This window comes from Apteryx mantelli, chromosome 22 (assembly GCF_036417845.1).
Source record: "Apteryx mantelli isolate bAptMan1 chromosome 22, bAptMan1.hap1, whole genome shotgun sequence".
NCBI classification, from domain to species: Eukaryota; Metazoa; Chordata; class Aves; order Apterygiformes; family Apterygidae; genus Apteryx; species Apteryx mantelli.
Window position 1 is genome coordinate 13106715 of NC_089999.1, and position 19913 is coordinate 13126627.

At 42.6% G+C, this 19913-nt stretch overlaps 1 protein-coding gene across 2 annotated transcripts in view; it reads right to left on the reverse strand.

Annotated features, from left to right (window-relative positions):
- Positions 1 to 19913, reverse strand: part of ACACA (acetyl-CoA carboxylase alpha) — a 149858-nt gene that overhangs the window by 96165 nt on the left and 33780 nt on the right. For both annotated transcript variants that reach the window (XM_067309653.1, XM_067309654.1), the window contains exons 15-28: positions 19050 to 19200; positions 18390 to 18493; positions 17405 to 17486; positions 16032 to 16177; positions 14198 to 14348; positions 12690 to 12824; positions 11795 to 11941; positions 11079 to 11267; positions 10205 to 10305; positions 9450 to 9538; positions 7782 to 7906; positions 3053 to 3166; positions 1380 to 1493; positions 335 to 424 (exon numbers count right to left, since the gene is read on the reverse strand). In XM_067309653.1, the coding sequence (XP_067165754.1) occupies positions 335 to 424; positions 1380 to 1493; positions 3053 to 3166; positions 7782 to 7906; positions 9450 to 9538; positions 10205 to 10305; positions 11079 to 11267; positions 11795 to 11941; positions 12690 to 12824; positions 14198 to 14348; positions 16032 to 16177; positions 17405 to 17486; positions 18390 to 18493; positions 19050 to 19200 (1738 nt within the window). The remainder of the gene's footprint in view (positions 1 to 334; positions 425 to 1379; positions 1494 to 3052; positions 3167 to 7781; positions 7907 to 9449; positions 9539 to 10204; positions 10306 to 11078; positions 11268 to 11794; positions 11942 to 12689; positions 12825 to 14197; positions 14349 to 16031; positions 16178 to 17404; positions 17487 to 18389; positions 18494 to 19049; positions 19201 to 19913) is intronic.

Genomic DNA, 19913 nt, shown 5'->3' on the forward strand with positions numbered 1-19913 from the left:
ACTGTTATTTGAGAAGGGCCAGTCTGGCAGGATACAAGCATCACCACAAGGCACAGGGTGGGCTGACCATATTCTGTGATAGTAGCTTCACCCTCAATCCTTTCAACCATGCAAATCTGCTTTAAGCAGAGAAGATGATTTGTATCTGAAATTTTAGCCAATTACGAACGTTAATGGTGTTAAATGCTAGATTACAAGTGCTTGTATACAATTCCACACTACACCTATAGCTCTCTTAAGCTTGCAAGGTAAGAGTGATTATAGCACAAACAAAAATGAAAAAAAAATATACAGAAGTGAAAAGCTTTTCCTTTTACAGCGGGAATAAACTTACCTCCAAAGCTGCCATTCTTACCACCTGGTTACTGTGGTAGAAGAAGTTGGGTAGCACATCAAAGATGGATGTCTCAGACAAAATGAGTTTCTAGAAGAGATTGCATAAAGCAGAGTTTTAAAAGAGAACTCCCCGTCTTGTAATCAGGATCAGGCAAAAAAGCAAAAACCCCAAATGAAGTCAAAACAAAAGCCTCTGAGAAAATACTGTTTTCACATCATTTTTTTATTCTGCTTTCTGACTAGTTCTAATTTCTGTGCTTTTCCATCAAGGATTAGTACCTTTTCACACTAAATGCTGGACACATACAGCAAAACAAAAGCCCTGGCAACTCTCAGTCCAAGTTCTCTGCCTATTTATCAGAAGAGAAGCCAGCTCATACTTCCCCAATACTTTAAGTCAGCCTTTACATTGATTGTAAAAATTCATCAATTTAATACACATCACAATTAAGCCTTTGGTCACCAGGATTCAAAGAAAAAAAAAAAGAAAGAAAGAAAGAAAGAAAAAAAAAAAGGACTTGTGACCCTACTCTGCTGATCCTTTGCAAGATCACTGCCAGATCAACAGTGGGTATAACCTGTCCCTATGTTGTGACTGCAGTCTGATCTAAACAGGACCATCTACTCACAAAAATAAATAAATAAATAAATAAATAAATAAAGTAATCCCAGTCTGCAGACTCTTTGAGGCTTTTGGTGAAAGCAAGTATTCTTTTTAGAGCAGATGTTCAGACACCTCATTAAAGCACCACCATGTGCTTGAAGGGAAAGCTGCAGCAGAAGACAGCAGTCAAGAGAGGCAAACCTTATCTGAGTCCATTAAGCACAAGCAAGCAAAAGATTCAAATTTTGGAGCACTGCAGGTGCATTACTCTTCTGATATCAGTGTAATAATGAAAGCAAAAAATGAGGGGGAAGGTAGAAACAAGACCAATACAATTTAAAGCCCCAATGACCCTGGGACTTTGGGTGAGATTTAAAGCAGAAACCTTAAGCTAAGTGAGAAGAAAGCATGGAAACAAGGAGAAGAGTTTGGTAGATACCTGCAGGTTCTCAATGCAGAACTGGTGTCCATACATGTCAATGGCAGACAAGAAGATGGATTCCACCTGGTTGTGACGCAGCTCGTAGGATGGCAAATGGGAAGCAATGAGAACCTGGTAAATAGCAAATGCAAAGTGTGTCAGTGAAAGGAGCTATGCTGGGCCATCAGTAGGAGGGTGCAACTCCAAGGCAGCAAGCTCCATCCCTAGAAGAGGTAACTGGTTTCCCCTGTGAATTCAGTGGCACCTGGCTGATGCTGCAAACTCCCCTCCCTCAACCAGTCTCATTTGCGTATCTGCTTGGTTTGTGTTATTGGCCATTCCCCATGGAGAAAAGGAACAGCTTCAATCAAGTTCCATCAGTGCATGTGATTTAGCACTGCAGAGCTGCTAGTCCTGGCAACTGCCTGACCGGCTGTTAATTGGAAAGCAGATCTGGCAGGCAACAGCTGTGGGGAGGCCAGCAGTGGAGACAGCCTTTCACAGCTTCCGAGCAAAGCAAGCAAGAGCCACTGGGGCCACGTATGAAGTGCCCAACATGAAGGATACAGAGGTAGGAAGGGGAAAAGCAGCTTGCAGGGGAAAATGAAGAGCAACATAAAGACATACACCAGGACTGCAGCACCATCCTCAGCATGCTGCTGAGAGGTTCAATAACTCTGAATGGTTCAAGGACACAGACACAATCCTGAAGGAAACATAAGGTCACTGAGCAGCTTCAAACACCCCCTTCGTTTTCAATACTCAGGCACTGAAATAAAAGGAGAGATCCCCAAAGTGTCAGCTTCCCTGCTGAAGACTTTTAGAATGGAGATCGGGACTGCGGAGTGAGATGAGTGATCAGACTTCAGGGTTAACATTATCATGAAACAATTATGCCCTCTCACTCCTTCCTGACTACAGACAAACCACTAAAGAGGAAGCTCGCAATGATATCCAGGTGGATGTCTGACATTCAAATTACCATCTGTACTAGACTCTTGGAAATGACAGTATCAAGAGCTTTTTTCCAATTATTTTAGGGTTAAAAACAAATTAACAAAAGTAACTCAAAAGCCAGAAGAAAGCCCCCAAAAGACCAACAAATTATTTGCAATAATTCCTTAGGAATTGCAAAGGAACATCTGGTTCTTGTCTACACTTCCCTCCCTGTTCTCTGCACACGCTGATTTGCAATTGCAGGGTAGCTGATGAGCCCTGGTTGGCTACTGTACAGCTACCTGAGCAGTCTAGGCAGCCTACGCTTGTGCTTGTAGGGTTCACGGATTATAAAGCCAGAAGGGACCTCAGCGTCCATGTAGTTTGACTCCCTCTATCGCATAAATCATAGACTACCCTCAATTAATTCCCTTTTGAGCCAGACAAAGCTTTTTGGGGGAGCAGGGACAGAAGAATATAATCTTAACTTCAAAATGTACAGTGATTAAGAAGCCACTTCAGCCCTGGTTAAACCGTCACAATGGTTAATCACTGGTTAATCATCTTCACAGCTAATGGGCTGCTCACAGTATTCTGCTCTTCACATTTGCATAGTAATCAAAACAAACATCACGAGATACAGACTTTCCAAAATAGCAAGCTCCAAGTGGGAGCAGTCCTGATATCGATCTGATCAGCAACGGCAGTCTGTCTCTAACAGGGATCCGCTTTGATTGCTAAAATTGCTCCCTTACCTGCCGTGCTCGCAGGGCCACTTTAGCATTGGTTGTCTTGCTGAGCTGGGTCAGCTCTGTCAGAATATTAATCAGCTCATCTGTCAAGGTGGGGTCACGGCCACATAGCTGGTCCTAAAAATAAAAAGAACTGGAAATGCTTAAAACAGAAGAAAACCATCTTCTCTTCTCCTGCAAAGGGGTTTAAAATGAAATATATAGATATGCTCTGGGTTAGGTACTGGATGCCCTCTAGAGGTACCTGTCTAAAATATTCTGTAATTCTGTGTGGTCAAGGGTCCAAGTATGAGGCTTTCAATAATTTTATGCATGTAAAAAAAATGTTAAAGAGCCAGAGAGGAAAGAAGGGACTGGCAACACCAATCATTTTCTTACCTGCAGCACATGTTTTGGCATCCAAACACATAATGAGAAATACTGACTTGTAAGACATTCTCCCGTTACCCAATTTCAGCTTTGTACCAGAAAGTCTTACCTAGCAACAATGCAAAATTCAAAGAGCATTTAACTGTAGTGAAATGGCTTGTGTAGCATGCAAAGATCAGCAGACTTGCACTGTGAAAGATGACCAAACAGAATGAATTTAACTGCTGGGAGAATCTCTAAACAGAAACAAAAAACAAAAACGAAAAAAACCACCAACCACCCCCCCCAACTACCAAACAACCACATGCTTTGCACATCTTTAGCAACACCAGAAAGCACAAGAACCTGTCATTCCTCAAACACTGCTAAGCAAAACTAACTAAAAGCATAAATGATCAAATGTGGTTCCTGCCACAGCACAGGAGTGGCCTCCGTAACATTTCTTCTGGTCAGAGTGTTCTGGCTCGGAGGAAGTTCACTAGCTTGTTTTACTCTCTAAATTGGCTGGAACAAACAATAAAACTGAAAAGCACAAATGTCAGCATTAATGCTGTTTCGAAACTCTTGAATTCAGCCATTGAAAAAAATGGTAACAGTAAAGAAATCTGTTTTGTTTTCTGAACAGAGGAGGTGTACTCTCGTGCACACTTTCTTCCAAGAATAGTTTCAATTCCCATGAATAATCCCATGGTCTTCAACTACTCGCAGTGGCTTGTGAGATGGCTCCCTCCCACTCCCAAAGCTGGTAACCCTCTAGGAGCCTCTAATGTGTTTCTTCTATGCAGCACTGACAGCTTTTCCCATAGCAAATGAATCATAGGAGGCAAATGAGGGACGAAACAGGGATTTGGTACAGGAAAGAGATGGTGCCTTGAAGTTTTAAAGGAATTTTAAACATGTGCAGGCCAGAAAAGGCCCTCTGAAGATCCAAGAAATATAAAAGAAAAAAGGGAAAACCTCTGTGCAGCAGGTTAGATTGATAAGCAGCCACAGAAAATAAAGCAAGAAACAAATAATACAAGTCCCATAGACTGACTAATAAATAACAGCTTATACCACATGCAATTCCAAACCTAAACAGCTTTTCCCCCATGCTGTTCTTGACCTCTTTCCTTCTGACCCCACTCAAGCATTATGCCGTCTCTCGGAATGACAACATACACCACCACTCAGTGACAGAGACCAAAATCAAATCATTAAAAAACAACAACAACAACAACAAGAAACCCAAACCCACCCACACCCCTAGGCTACTAACCCTTAGATTGTTGCCTCCCGCTAACCAGGCTTGGGCCAGGCAAACATTACAATGATCGTTTCCAAAAAAAAGTCCTATAAATCTACCCATTCCAGATCAGTGTGTGAATTTAATAACAGCGAACAATTCAAGCACTGCCTGCACTGTATTTGAAATACGAATTCCTAGGTGTTGTAATATTGCAAGGTAACAAGAGTGACAGGTACACAGGACATCTGCCATGCCATTAAACTCAATGGATTCTGTCCACTTAAGGTTAGGTTGTGCGTACAACAGCCAGTTAACTACATAAAATGAATATACAACTTCAAATCACACAATATTTCAACAAATACATGAAGGATGAAGTAGTTCCATCCTGCCTTAAACGCCTGCTAGCTAAAAAAGTGAATGATGGCAGCATCACACCATTACTAAAACCATCCTCAGAGCCCTTTGTTAATAATGGATTCCTAGGGATACATCAATAACGGCAACATAAGCATCAAGGTATTTTGACATGACGTTTGCCCTTGGAGGACAAACTTAACCATCCCACATAAATAAACTGGCTACCCATAAAACGCCACAGCCTTCGCCACGATTACCAAACGTGCCACATGGCCGCTAAGATGCGAAGAGTAACGCGAGTCAGAAGAACGAGGAACGATGGTCTTTTGGTTAACGGAGTGACCTGTAATCCAGCAGACCACAATTCCCAGCTTTGCCGTAGACAACGCTGTGGTCACAGGTAGATCACCCACCTAAGCCTCAGGTGCCCGCTCGTATCAGCAATCCCTGCATTCCCGCCGGCACGGGGGCAAGCTGCCGCTCGCCAGACGCCAGACGCGATGGCCGGAGCGGCCGCAGCCGGCGCCACGCTGCCGAGGAGCTCTCCTGCCCTTTCTGCCAAGGTGGGATCGGCTCTAGTGCATTTAAGTACCAGCGAATTGGGCTGCTGGCCTTTCCTTGAGAGGAGTGCAACAGGCAGCGGGAGGGAGAGGAGAGGGGAAGAAAGAGCACATAGAGAAGAGAGGAAGGAAAACTCGGATCACCTTTTTTGTCGTGGTTTTTCCTGCCTCCCAGCAATGCCCCTCGCTCTCCCCGACGGGCTTTTTACTAACCAATGCGAAGATGCAGCAAGACTCTACCTCTAAGACACGGCTTGCACAGGCCGGGGGGGGGGAACAAAAAAAAACCCCACAGACAAAAAGTTTCAGTCCCATCTTAGCAAGAAAATAATCAGGATGACAACAACAAAATAAAGCAGGTAGCTGGCGCTGCGCTGGCTTTTGCCTGCGCTGATTGGCAAAGGCAGCGAGCAAAGCCTCAAACCAGCTCTTTGACAAGGCCCAACGCCTCCCCAGTACCCCCGTGTAATTACACACTTGAGTGACTGGACTCTGAAGAAAATTGAAGGCCTGAGCTGCGAACAGCTGCCATTTTCTCTCTCCATCACGCCAGCATGATTACTTGAGAAATGAACAGCCCCGGCTCAAAGCTACTCCAGAATTCTCAGAGGAAATATGGCTCCGTGTTCAAATAATGAGATTCTTAAGGCAAGCGTTACTTACAATCACCACCACACACCAAAAAGAAAAAAAGGAAAAGAAAAAAAAAATAGAGAGCCAGAAAGAAAGAATGCCAGGGTCCTTATATCTTACCAATTAGAATTTAAGAAAGCCAGCCTCAGTCTAGGGTAATTATGACCCCTTTTTTATGCTTTTAGGAGTTACCTTGTGGATGGCTACTTTGCTTCTGGTTTTGGTAGTGACAGAGCACATTATCTTTGGGGGGGGCAGGAGGGGAAGAGAGAGAGAGAGAGAGAGAGGGAGAAAGGTAGTGTTGTAATTTGCTTCATGAAAAGCAGGATACCTAACTAGTCTGTGCTGAAAGTCACATGGTATCTAAATTCTTCCTGCCTCAAGGAAGGCGGGCATTCAATCTGCTTCAAAGTGTTATGTGGGACAGGTTTTTGAGGGTTTTCAGGTGGTTTGGGGTTTTTTTTTTGTTTTTTGGGTTTTTTTAATCATTTAGAAGCAGGAAAAAGAAGAGACAGGACTTGACCCTTGGCTTTTTACTTATTTTTGGTAGAAATGTAAAATATTGTGGCGTTTAGCTATTACAGAGGAGCTGAAGTGAATGAGAACTGAGATTCTGCACAGAGTAACAAGACAGAAAAACATAAAAAGGTAGTGAGGTGGATGGCAGGTCCTGGCATCAGGATTACTTTGTGTTTGTATGGTGGAATCTAGGACTGACCAAGAGAAATCTGAATCCAAGAGATTCCTCCTCCCTTTGCAAGCACCCTGGAGAGCCTGATCTGGAGGGACCACCTTGAGCTGAGAGGTCGAGTCCTGCACAGACTCCATCGTGCAGCCCGGTGTACAGCCGGTCAGAAAACACCACTGCAGACCGAAGAAGAGGCTTTCTGAGCTTAGCGCCACGGAGAGGCTAAGAGAGCAACTGCTGAGCCTATGGACCAGGCCAGGGCTCATCAAGGAAGAGCAGGTAAAACCCCTGAATGATCTCCATATGAGCTGGCCATTCACTGTCAGGAACCCACCCTTGATTAATAATGAGGGATCATAAAAATGTTGGTATTATAGCATTATTACCACAAAAAAACACCTGCTTTTTGTGCTGGTAGCATATTATTTTACCTTCCAACAAAGCAACTCCCGTTTGAGTATCATGAGCTAAAGATAGGATCTCTCTGCAACCCCTGAAGACTAAGAAGCAAAATAAAACAAGTATAGAGACACAGCCCAGGGTCTAGAAGTCAGCCTTTAGCACCCTCCCAATGTAAGAGTTAAGTCAGCATTCTCATTTCCCCACAGACATTCACAAATCACTTGCATAATTAGCCTTCACGGCAATCCAATAGGCAATCAATGCAGGGCAGCCATGAACCAGAAGGTGCACAAAAACCGAGCTGAACAGTATGTTCTGGGTCCCCTCTAACACAGGGCTTAGGTGCCCTAACAAGAAACTCCACACTGCTGCTTCTGCAGCTAGAAGACTAACATCTCTAAGGCCAAAAGCTGTCAGTTTGGTACCTTTCAAAGCATCAATCATACATCTACATGGAGAAGCAAATTTCTAGAGTACCAATAGACAACTTACAATGAGCATGGTAACAAGCAGGTTCTTCTTGGTGACCTGAGCATGTGAGAAGATGTAGTTCAAAACAGCATTCATATCACTTTTATTCTCTTCCCGAAGGGCAAAGACACACTTGTCATAGTGACCTGCAATCAGAAATACACATTTCAAACTCCACACCTGAGTGTCATGCAATGCCTGTGACTGGACTTTTTTTTTTTTTTTTTTTTTTAAACTAACACACACATTTGTTGACAATCTACTTTGCATGATTCACATAATCAATTCTGGGATAGAAGCATTGCCCCCTGTGGCCCCCTCCCCTGACAAATTTTGATTTAAGAATCCTCCTGTTATTCACTTTTAACAGTTCCAATGCCAGACAGCTCCTTTGTTAACAATACAGAAAGAGGAGTGGTGAGCACAGTCTCTTTCATTCAAATGACAACCAGAAAAAAACAATAGCAAAAAGACCTGCACCATCCTCTGCTACCAACAAATTGAAGTGGAAATGAATCTGCAGTACTATTACACTGGTGCATGTATAGGGACAGAAGGAAAGAGAAGTAGAGCAGAATCTGAATTACCTGTATGAATTAGAACCTCAGAATTAGCTAGTGATTCATTGCCATCTTGTGCCTGCACACAGCAGTGCAATGCATTTATTTCAATTCTCACTTTCAGGCTGAGGTCTGAGCCTTGTTTTTATGAACACTGAAAAGTTTCCTCGTATTTTACAGCAGTTGCAATTAACTCAGTGATTTTTTTTTTTAATTGCACTTGATTTTCTTACTACAGAATTCAATAAGCAGGCAAGGTAGAACTAAACAAGTAGTAGGATAAATTTAAACAGTTTTTCTGATTCAAATTTTTCTTCAGATGCTCAGAAATCAGCATATAAAAATCAAGGTTCAAATAGGAAGCTTTTATACGTAGAACATGTAAGATGGAGAACTCTTTAGCTGTGAGCCACTGCTGACAGAGTCAAAGTAAAGGAAAGCAAAGGAGAACAGCTTCATCTGTGATCTAGAACATGCAAAGAGCAAATAGTCTGGCTAAGCCTTAAAGAGCTCAGTAACACACTAGAAACTGCAGCACAAAGAAAAACATAATGCAGTGATACTGTCTTTTAACTCCAGGTCATACAGAAGTCCTCGCTTACAGAATTTGAAGTAATTTTAAAAACCCAGTGTAGTGATACAGGCAGAACATGTCCCAAACTTAGACCTCGCTACAAGATATAAGGAACAGGAAGGTTATCAGGAACTCACATAGTAGCTATTCTTTCAAGGATTTACAGAGAAAAGGAGCATTCCCAGACTAAAAAGGAATCAGAGTCATATTAAGAGATTTAAACTGCGGACAAGAGGGCACAGGATGTGAAAGAAGAGAGATATACCAACAGTGGACAAACTGCAGAACAGGCAACTTTTGGGTTGAGTTTGTCATCTGCTGGTTCAAACCAATGACACACAAGTATTCTGAGCATTCTTACCATGAAAGCTCAAATTGGACACCAACTCCTCTACCAGAAAAAGGATTGGACTGAGTAGCCCTTTAAAAAAAACCTGCGTGGCTTAGCCTCACCATAAAGGTGGCCTAATCTTGCTTGAAGGGGGTTCACGTGGACCTTCGGGACCAAGAGTGGTTCTTTCAGAAATCGAACGCGTGATGTACTTAGTCACTTACCATGCTGAAACTGAGTCTCCACCTTTAGATACTGACGGAGCAGATCCATCACCACTGCTTTCATGTGACCCCGAATACCACTCCGGTACCTGCAGAAGCAAATAGGTCAAACCTAGCATTGAGTGCAACTGTCACTGTCCTGCTTCTGAAGACCTGCAAGTGAATAACACTCAACATGAGTGGCAGGAGGAGCCTGCTTGCCTATGGACACAAGTGCACCCGATTCTGAAAACCACTGGACAACCCCTGCAACCACAGCGAATACATAACCTCTGCCATTACTAATGTGGGTCAGCATGGCAAATGTTTTGCAGCAAAACATTCTTGTTCTTCCCAAAATATTCAAAACTCTAAAAGCTGAGAGGAGTGATACACACCAGCTGCTCGATGAAATGGCCAACATGGGATCAGTATCAGGACAGAAGTTAAATCTGTATTTCATAAGGCAAAGGGGAAAAAGAGGAAGGATCTGTACCTGTACTTCACACATGCAGCAAGGACAGGCAATTCCATGAGCCACATACATATGGCCCCCCTTCACTGCTGACTTCTCTGAAGGAGGTATGCAGGTTTATTCCCAGTGGTTTAGAGTTCGAGTGTGACAAAACTGGTCTACCCAAAGCAAGCACCCTTGGGTCTTTCAGGCAGAAGGGAGAGAGAGAGAGAGAAAGAGAGAGAGAGAGAGAGAGAGAGAGAGGGGGAAAAAAAAAAAAGACACAAAAGGAATTATGGGACCCCCCCTGAAAACTGCTCACCTCTGTACAAGCTGCACAATGCTCTGGGTGTTCATAAAGAAGACCTCACGCTCTGATTTGCGGTTTAAAGTGGCTGCATGGCTATCCAAGATATTGGCAATCTGAAAGAGAACAGTCACATGACAGTTTCAGTCCTGGATGGAAAGATCTTGCCAACCACACCCACAGATGAGGGCTTCCAGACAGACCAGAGCAGAGTTCCAGCAAACTCCAAAAAAGGCTAAAGTCAAACTGTTACGGAAGGCAGTCACCTGACAAAACCACAAAACTTGATGCACCATATCATATATTAGGGAAATAATCTTCTAATGTCTTATAGCCATCAGCACATGCAAAATGCTGGAACTGATCCAGAAACAACTTTAAGGGAAGGAAAGAGTGGTCCTTCACAACATGCAACAATATGGATGACAGGTCTCTTCCCAATCAATCATTCTTGCTTTCTATTCAGAAACACTCTGTTGAATTAGAGAACATCTAACAATCTTGGAACCTGATCAGGCCTCCCTTTGTTGCAACCACTCTTTTTTAAGGTTATGTTGACTCTGCAAATATCACTGCAGCATATGCACCAACCAAAAGCAAGTAAATAAATGCCCACAAGGCACTACAATGCTATGATTAAACTGCTTCTAATTCCCAAGCTAGCTTGTTTAAAGCTATACTGAACAGGGAACACATACCCTGCACCACAGATACAGAAGGTAAATATTTAAGCTCAAGTGATATAGGCAAGCATCTTTCATCATGAAGATCCAGGGGTCAAATGCACCTTTCAGGTTCAACTAATCTCCAGATAATTTAAAGGAGTCTTCTTTCTCTCTGCCCCAACACAATCCAATTTTTCTTCCTCTATGTAAGTGTGGTTGATCACCTGTTGGCTGGGAAATTGGCAAAGGACTGATGTGATGTTGCTAGCATACTGGGCCATCTCCTTCTTGATGGACTTCTCCACATTGGGCGGTATTCGTCCAGAAACACTGGTCATGATGTCCTGAAGTTCCAGAAGAGGCAAAGATGGATCTCTCAGTGTCTTCATGAGTCGCTCAACCCAGCCTTTCACCTAGAGACAAGTTGGTGTAAAGACAAGTATGAGGAAAGAATAAGCAGCAAGAAGAGAAAAAGGAAAGGCAATTCAGTGAGGCCTTCTTTAACACTGTTGCTCATGCAACTAGTCTGGAGACTAGAAGAGAGGGTTGTGGTAGATGTCAAAGCTGCTGTGTCATCCTTCACCAACAACTGGCTCAGTCATCCACATTCTTTTCTGCTTCCTCCAGCACTTCTTCCACAGCTGGCTATGGAGACAGCTCACACCTACAAGGCTGCAGGCACAAGCAGTAAAGGTTGAATTTAACTCCTTGTCTTTGGCTTTGTTTTGGGCGTCACAGGTGGGACTCTCCCATTTTACTCCCTGGTGAGACTGACTGTGAGCAAATCTGAGAAAGAAAACTGAGACCAGCTGGTACTAGCAGGGCAATATAGCCTCCAGCCCTGATTCCTGGACCTCTGGCTTTGACATGCAAATTGGCTGATCTTATCTTGTACAGGAAGAATATTTGCTTTCCCTCTGAAACAGTAAGTAACCAGTACCTTGCTGCTGAAGTAGGGCTCTGGCAGGCAGTATCCATTCATCACATTGACCAGGTTATCTAGGACATAATGGAAAACGCGATGGAGTTTCTCGCCTCGAAGTGCTGTGCTCTGGATCTGCGGCAAGGCACCCGTGTGCAGCTCAGCCTGGAAACACAAACACCACAGTAAGCGTCACCAACCCTCCTACATGGCACCAGCAGGGAGAATCCCACTTCTTTCCTCTAGTTTTCACTTTTGAATGGAGACTCAGGCTTAACCTGGAGGAATTCAGGGTAGAAAGATGTGAGTGAGAGAGACAGAGAGAGAAACATACCTTTTTACTAGAAGAACAACAGATTATTTTCCACCACCACCAGCTACACTCCAGCCTACCATCTCTAATGAAATATCTCTGTTTGCCTTTCACCTTAAAAAGATCTATGTCCTAGACTACTTTTTTTTCTTCTTCTCTCTCCAGATTTGCTACAATGGCTTCCACAGTGCCTGACACTCTTGGAGCTGGGATATCTATTCCTATCCTCCAGAAGAGGATCACTTAAGCAAAGAAGAATCCATAACAAAAAGAAGTCATGGAAGTAAAAGAAACATACATTGAAAAAAGCAGAGAAAAAGATCTGACCAACTGCCAATATCTTATCTAGAGAGCCATGCACCCATAACAGTACTGAGGTAAGAAGGGAACAAGAGTGGTACACAAGCTTAGTCTATCAGTCAGTCGGAGACAGAGACATCCTTGCAGTCCCCCTCTGAAACAAACAAGTGATAAAGCAACAATTCCAGCATGATGCACAAATCTGAAATTGGTTAAACAATTTGGACCATCTTGTACCACTCTCAGCATCACTACCCAATTAAAAACGCAAAAACATCAGTCCTTCCTGCAACTTCTTACCTGCTGAACCCTGCTGGGATCATCCAGCTGGAGCTTGGCAATGACACAGCCTGGATCCAGCACTGCTCCAGGGCGTTTGACATAATGGATGCAGCCCGATTCTCCTACTGTTAGCGTCATCACCATCTTCATCACCTGCAGCAAGGAAAACACGTTACACACGCAGCTTCCATGTTCCTCAAATGGTTCTAGCTTTACGAGTTAGCAGCTGATAGCCTACCACAGACCTCAGTGAGCACCTGGATGAGCACCTTTTGCAGTCAGGCTTCCTCAGAGGCTTAAAAGCACACACTTAGGCTGGGAATGAAATCCCAGACACTGAAGTGAATGGCAGAACAAACTACTAGACCACAAAATTAGCACAGCAGGAAGCCATCATCAGGAATGTCACCTGCTCTATATTGCTTGGACACACAGGTACACATGAAGGTCCCACATTCAACACAATCAACAAAGCAGATACAATTTATTGCTGCAGCTGCTGCACTCTAAGGGCTAGAAATAGGAGAGTCACTCAAAAAAAAAAAAAATACAGCAACACACTAGCTTTTAATGGAGGTAATTTGGTTTACCTTCTAGAGGTCACAGATCTCTGAGTGCTGTTCACAAATAGGGATGCTTCCTTAGTTCAAAGATGGAAGCTCTTGCCTTTGGAGGAGAAGGGTTGGGCTTGGGGGGAGGCAGTCTAGTTTTACCACTGCCGTAGCATACAGCACAACTGGGAACACTGTAATTGAGTAGATGGTTCTTTCTCAGCCATGACTCTGCTATAGCGTAAAAGCACTTACGTAAAATATCTAGATTTCTGGTTTGGTATCCTTCTCCTACGCGCTCTAACTGGTTTAATTGCCCCTCTGCCAACACACCCTCCCCTCCCTCAAATCTGTTTTGAGCGTTGTACTCCTACACAACCCCTCATCCTTTCCTCACAGTGTTGCAGGAATTGCTCATCTGCCTCCTCCTCTCTAAGAGTTAAGTAATTGCCAAGGGAGAAGTGAGGAGTGACACTTATTTTCAGCTTAACTCATGTGATCAACCTGATAAATAATCAAGCAGTCAGAGAATTCTTAATCTGTTACTTAACCCTAGCATGTAACTCTGCTTCTAAGTCTCTGTTAGTGCCAAGCAGTGGTCTACAGATAGAAGGCCTTTTTCACCACAGCTGGAAGACACAGTACACATGGATCACACTCTTCTTTGCTATCTCTTGCAGTAAGATGGTCACCATAGTCCCACTGCTGAGAAGTTTTGCTTATCACTTGCTACAGTCATTAACACTCCAATTTCAGCTGTTAAATAATTCCTCTTCCCCCATCCAATCATTCTGATTGCTGATTACTCATTAGTCCAGTTAAAGATGCAGATAAAATTTAGAAAGGAAATACCATGAAATATTCCACACCCTCAATTCCCAGTTCCAAAGCACTTCAACTTTCTTTTTCTCCCCAGCTTTGTTCCTGGGCAGATTTGGCATCAGCAGCCAACTCAGTCCTTGGAGACTCTCTTACCTCTATTTCTGCAAAGCATTGGCCTGAAAACACATGTCCCCCATCCTCCACAACATACTGGATAAGCTTTCCAGCTGAAGGTGAGCGCAGTATAGAGGGATCATTCTCCTTTTCAAACACACAGGTCTTGTTACCTATAGTGATGCGGTACCTAGGAAAGAACAGGACAAATCAGTACAACAAAATTCCTTGTGGAAAGCATGGGAAGGGGAAATCCATTCTCTTGCCCTATTCCACTTCAAAACAAAAACACCACAACCAGCTCTGAGCTGAATGGTATGGACCTGCATATGAAAATTCAGATTAATCATATCAAAACACACACGCACACACATGTGCGTGCACTCACACACACACTCACACAAAACGCATTCACAAAACTGTCCACCTCATGCAAAATCCTCATGTTTGCAGAGCAAAGCTGAAAAGAGCAAGACACACCCATGCAGTAAACCAAGAGGTTGAGATTTTATAGCATCTTCCAACATAAAAAGTTACCAAAGCTCTTTTTGAGCTCCTGACCAGATTCACCACATTTGGCACAGAAAACAACCAGCAGAGGGGGCAAAGTGATTTAAATTCCAATAGCTGGAGATTTACTGACATTATGGCTATGATCCCTGCAGGGAATAATGAGGGAACAGTAAATCTTGTATCTGTTTCTAGGTAAGCTGTAGAGTTTCAAGGATTTTAAAGATTTTAAGATTTTAAGAGTAAGTTGGAAACTATCTAACAGGAATGGCTTAGGAACAGTTGTGCCTACATTGGGCAGGAAAGGACTCAAAGTCCTTTCTTGACCTGTTCATCTTGCTAGTGGAGCTAGACTTCAGACTAGTCACTAGTCTAGTGCCACTCAATGTCATTTACTTTCCTGGACAGGTTAGTACCCATGTCGGTCATCATTTTACAGAAATGCAACAAAGGGTCCACAGGCATGAGTTTGCATCTGAACACAGGCTCCCTCATCCTGTATTTTTGTTAGGTTATCATCGTTATGGTATCATTATGCTCTCATGGCACACTTAAAAATAATCTAAATGGATACCTACCATTTTAGACTCCCTTGGAAAAGTTAATTCAATATGTAAGTATCTAAACCAGGAAACATTTTCACGTCCCAAGCCATCAAATTTGGCATAAAATTTTGCAACTTGCCTTAGTCTATTAGGATGAAACTGTGTTGGGCTTTTCAAGATTTACCCTTTAAAAGAATTCTTGAAATTACAATATAGTTAAGACTTACCCACCAACCTCAGTAAATACATATTCTGGTTTTCACTTTCATGCATTTCATCCCATTGAGTCAAGCACTCAGCATCCCATAAGCAGTAATGAAACCTCAGAAGACCAAGGTCTCCAACAACATCTTTCAAATTGCCCAGCCTAGGGTCATGGAAGCAACAATGACTTCTCACATTTTCACAGAAATTGCAAGTCAATCCAAAGACCACAGCCAAGAGAAATGGGAATCTAGACTACAGTTTACCTAAGCAACCTGAAAAAAAAAAATCAATCTGACCAGCTGAATGGTCAACAGAATATTAGGTCCCTTTTACAGATGAACAGATATAATCCAAAATGGCACTTTTAAAGAGCCAGAAAAAGAATATGAACTCCCTATTGGTATATGATCAGATCTTTCTTCTAGTACCACCAGCATTTGTCCTTCAGATGAAGGCAACTTCTCCCTTCAAACTCATCTGTAATGATACATCTAGTAACCTTTTCCTAGGAGAGAATTCTTTTCCCAGGTGATCTTTGGGAACCATAAGATTACAAGTACACCTCATTTTGGCATGTATTTAAGGGTTAAACAGCCTTTTCAGGTTGCTACCTGTCCACTTCTTCTTTCATGTAGGTAGTATAGCTGCTGCCATCATAAGACAAGAGCAGTCCTCCATCACTCAGTCGGTGCACATCAACTTCCACACAGGAGCTGTTCATGACCACCACATAGGAATTGGGAGACTGCCGGGTCACCTGCAGATCCACAAGAATGGGAGGCATCATATAAAGCAAACATGACATTGATACTACCTTGGCTGCCATAACACGCAGATAGTTCTCCAAGCCTTGCAACAGTAATAATTAAAAGGACAAGAAATGAGCCATTTGTTTTCAACTTAGATGGAAAAAACAATGTCAAAAAAAAACTTGGGATCGCAAAACCAAGCATTTAGCAGTCAAGAGATGCCAGAACTAAGGTTGTCCATGAACCTTGATTAAGTCCTCTCACATTTATGCATTAATAGTACAGGTTTGATTACACAATCATATACTGCTTCTTCACCCTGATCTGGGTACAAGTCACAGTTGTGTACTGAAGAAAGTGCTCATCTGAGTTCCTGCATCATCTCCTGCAGCAGTAAAAAAAATTGCAAAATGAAGGAGATCACATGAAAAGAGAGAGACATTGTCTCACAGAGAAAGCAGCTAAGTTCTCCCTGAAGAAATGCATACTATCATGGTCTCTGACACAGAGCTCCCATCTGAAGTTGGGTTAAATCACTTAAAGCACACTTTTAAACTTGCGTTCATTGCCTCTCTATTCCTCGTTGAAGGGAGGCCAAGATAAAGTGGAATCTGACATGCAGAAGTGCAGAGAACTTATAGCTGCAAAAAATAGTATATGATCATGTCATCAAAACTTCAGCATAATAAATTTGCTTAAAGGAAGACAATTAAGATTGCACAGGCAACATTAAGTCTACTATTTCCTAACTTTTGTATGCTTGATTTTGCAACCTTTAAGCAATATTTCTAATATTGTTTTTGGCATGTAGCGATGAAAAGTAAAACTAAAAGGAAAAATTGCTATAAATTCTGTCATGCTGATGACATTGGGCTAGATCAGCCAACATGGTAGATTCACACATTCAGAAGCATCAACAGAAAATTTCAGGCAATTAACAGGCAGTAGTCTTTTCCCATAATACAGTATTTTTTTTTTAAACCACCTACAGAATAGGTAACCCTGAAAGATTAAAACGTTTAGAGATACAAAGAGATACTGCAATACAAAGAAGTGACAGAGTATCACCGTAAGTGAGATTGTAGCTGGATTTCTCAACCCCAAACAGAGAAAAACTCTGCACAGTTTAATTCCATTAATTACATCTATTACAAGGATTAGGCCAGAGCAGCACACAAACAAGCATTTCCATCTAGCAGCAGGAAGAGGATGGGTTTCCACAGAATATATCATACCTTCAGCACATACTTCCGTCCTTCGTAGATGAGTTCCACATCCACAGTATTTAGCAGGGTATGAGCAGGCAGGACTTGGCCCCTAAAAGAGAAATAAAGAACAAAACTTGTTTTCCAGAAGCCATCAAATGGCCATCAGGGGCCAGAGGAGGTTTAAAGATGCATGCAAAAATAACGAAACCACTAGCAGAGAGATGGAGTAGGCCCATAAACCATCTCTCCTTAGGAGAGGTAGGTATCACTTTGATAAAGCCAGCCTATCCGTCTCCATCCACATAGATCTGCTCTCCCCTCTCCTATATTCACCCACTTTCCCCCTATAGATGATTCAGCAAAAGAACATCACAGACCGAGTTACAGAACTTGTTGCATGACTTAACACAGCAATAAAGCAGCTTTTCCATCTACAACCCCATTTACAGGATGGGCTCACCTACAGGACATTTAGGGGAAGAGCTCAGTTAAGAACAAACTTGCCTGATCATACCAAGTTTAGCCTGACTTGAGTGTTATGAATGGTCTTCTTACAGTGCCTGCTATAGTTTAAAGCCAGCAGGAATGCAAGAGGCTTTCCTAAGTACTAGTGGAAAACATCCAATTTGGAAAATTACATCAAGTTTGGAAGATTACATCCATCTTCAAAACAGGAGGAACACAATACACAGTGACTCAAGACTCCCTAATGTTGCCCTGGCAGCACAGAGCGAGAGAATGAACTTCACATTTCTGGGCCGTTTTCTGCCAAAACTGCCAGTGATCAAACCAATCTGTGCAAACAGCAGGGGATATTTTGGGGACGCGCACAGGTATCTGCCAGTTTTCTTGGGCCAGTAGCTAAACAGCTTCCTGGGGCCAGAGAACAGCCAGCAGATACTGGCCAGCTCTGTACGTTTCTGGATTGTGCTGCATTTGAACAAAACTTGGAAACCAAAATCAGATTACCATCTGCTTGTCAGCCATCTGACAGACCAGCTTGCAATTTTACCTTTCCAAAGAGTGCAGGAAGTTGGAGACACTGTTTCGGAAGCTCACGTCAGCCACATGCAGAGCCCCACACACCACTCCGAGGATGGTATCTGGCCTTTCCGCCTAGAAAGAAAGAGTACATAACACAGGGAAAACCTTACTCATTCTCATACACAATTACATCTCTCTTCGCTTCAGTCCATTATGGACATCCACTTGAAGAATCAGTCTCAGCTCTATTTCTGGTTCAAGGCAAACCTCCTTTAAAGTTAAATTGTTGTAGCATCCATGCAAACACTATACCAAAACAATCACTTCTGTAATTGCTTAAAATAAACACACTTTAAATTTTTTTTCTTCCATAACCAAATCCTGAGGCTCCACATACATTTCACCATCACCTGTCCCAAACTGCAAGCCAAAAATACTAGCCTCAATTCTCATTTACATTAAAGTGCTTTTATGACCAGCTTTAAGACCACTTTCCCCGACAAAATGATGACCAGAGACTTTTGATATAATAAGAATCAAGTCCAGGGAAAATGTTTCTTTTCCAAGTGATAAGAGGAAATTAACCACTCCTAAATCCTTGTCCTCCAGCAACCAGCAAGCACCAAGCTTTCCTCCCCACCCAACTCAATCTCTCCAATTTGTAGTCCTGTAAAGCAAGAAGCTGCACCTGCACTTTCTCAGCAATGAGCCGATCCAACCAGCCAGTGTCAATGCGGTTCTGCTGGAAGCTTTCTGTTTCCAACAGTTTAATCAAGTACTCAACAGTGGTTCGGAAATCCCCTCGGATGGACAGCTCCTTCAAAGCCACCACCATGTTTCTGAAAGAGAAAAAATACCTATTATTTGTCCCATACTAACAGCAACATGGAACCTAGTAAGTCCAGATAGTTCCCCATGAGACAACTCCCTCTGGAAAAAACAGTATGAAGGTAATAGTAGAAGAGCATACGCACTGGAGCAAGATCCTATATAACTTGCTTAAGAATGAAAGAATATTGGTTTTTTTCAATCTGCTCCTGGGATGAACCAGAAAAAGTCAGCCAGCACCAGCTATGAGATCAGGAGTTCCCATTATTACTATCATCTAAGCGCCTACCACATGCATACACAGATGTAAACATAACAAAGACAGACATGGTCTCCATCCCATCCAGCACACAGCAGAGGAAAGGCTCTGCATGAAAAAAGATAAACAGGTGTGACAGTCTTGTCTTATGATCTGATGCTACAACGTTCCAGGCCACATGAAGACAACTCAGTGGTTTATAAGGAATTGGCATATCAAGGTACCAATGTTGTTCCTGTTAGAAGCCTTCCACATGAAAGTTTTCAAAAGGGAATTTCAACGCAAGAGTAGCTTTATCATACTCAAGCAGCAGGCATACAAAGCAGTGATGAAAGCGAAAAGAAAAAAATAAAGAGAAGTGGGGAGAGAGAAGAAGAAAAGAAAGGAAAAAAAAAAAGGTAGAAACGTAGGTGTAACCCACTGGTACTGCTTAGGCAAGACAGAATGAGAAGTGTGGCCATGACG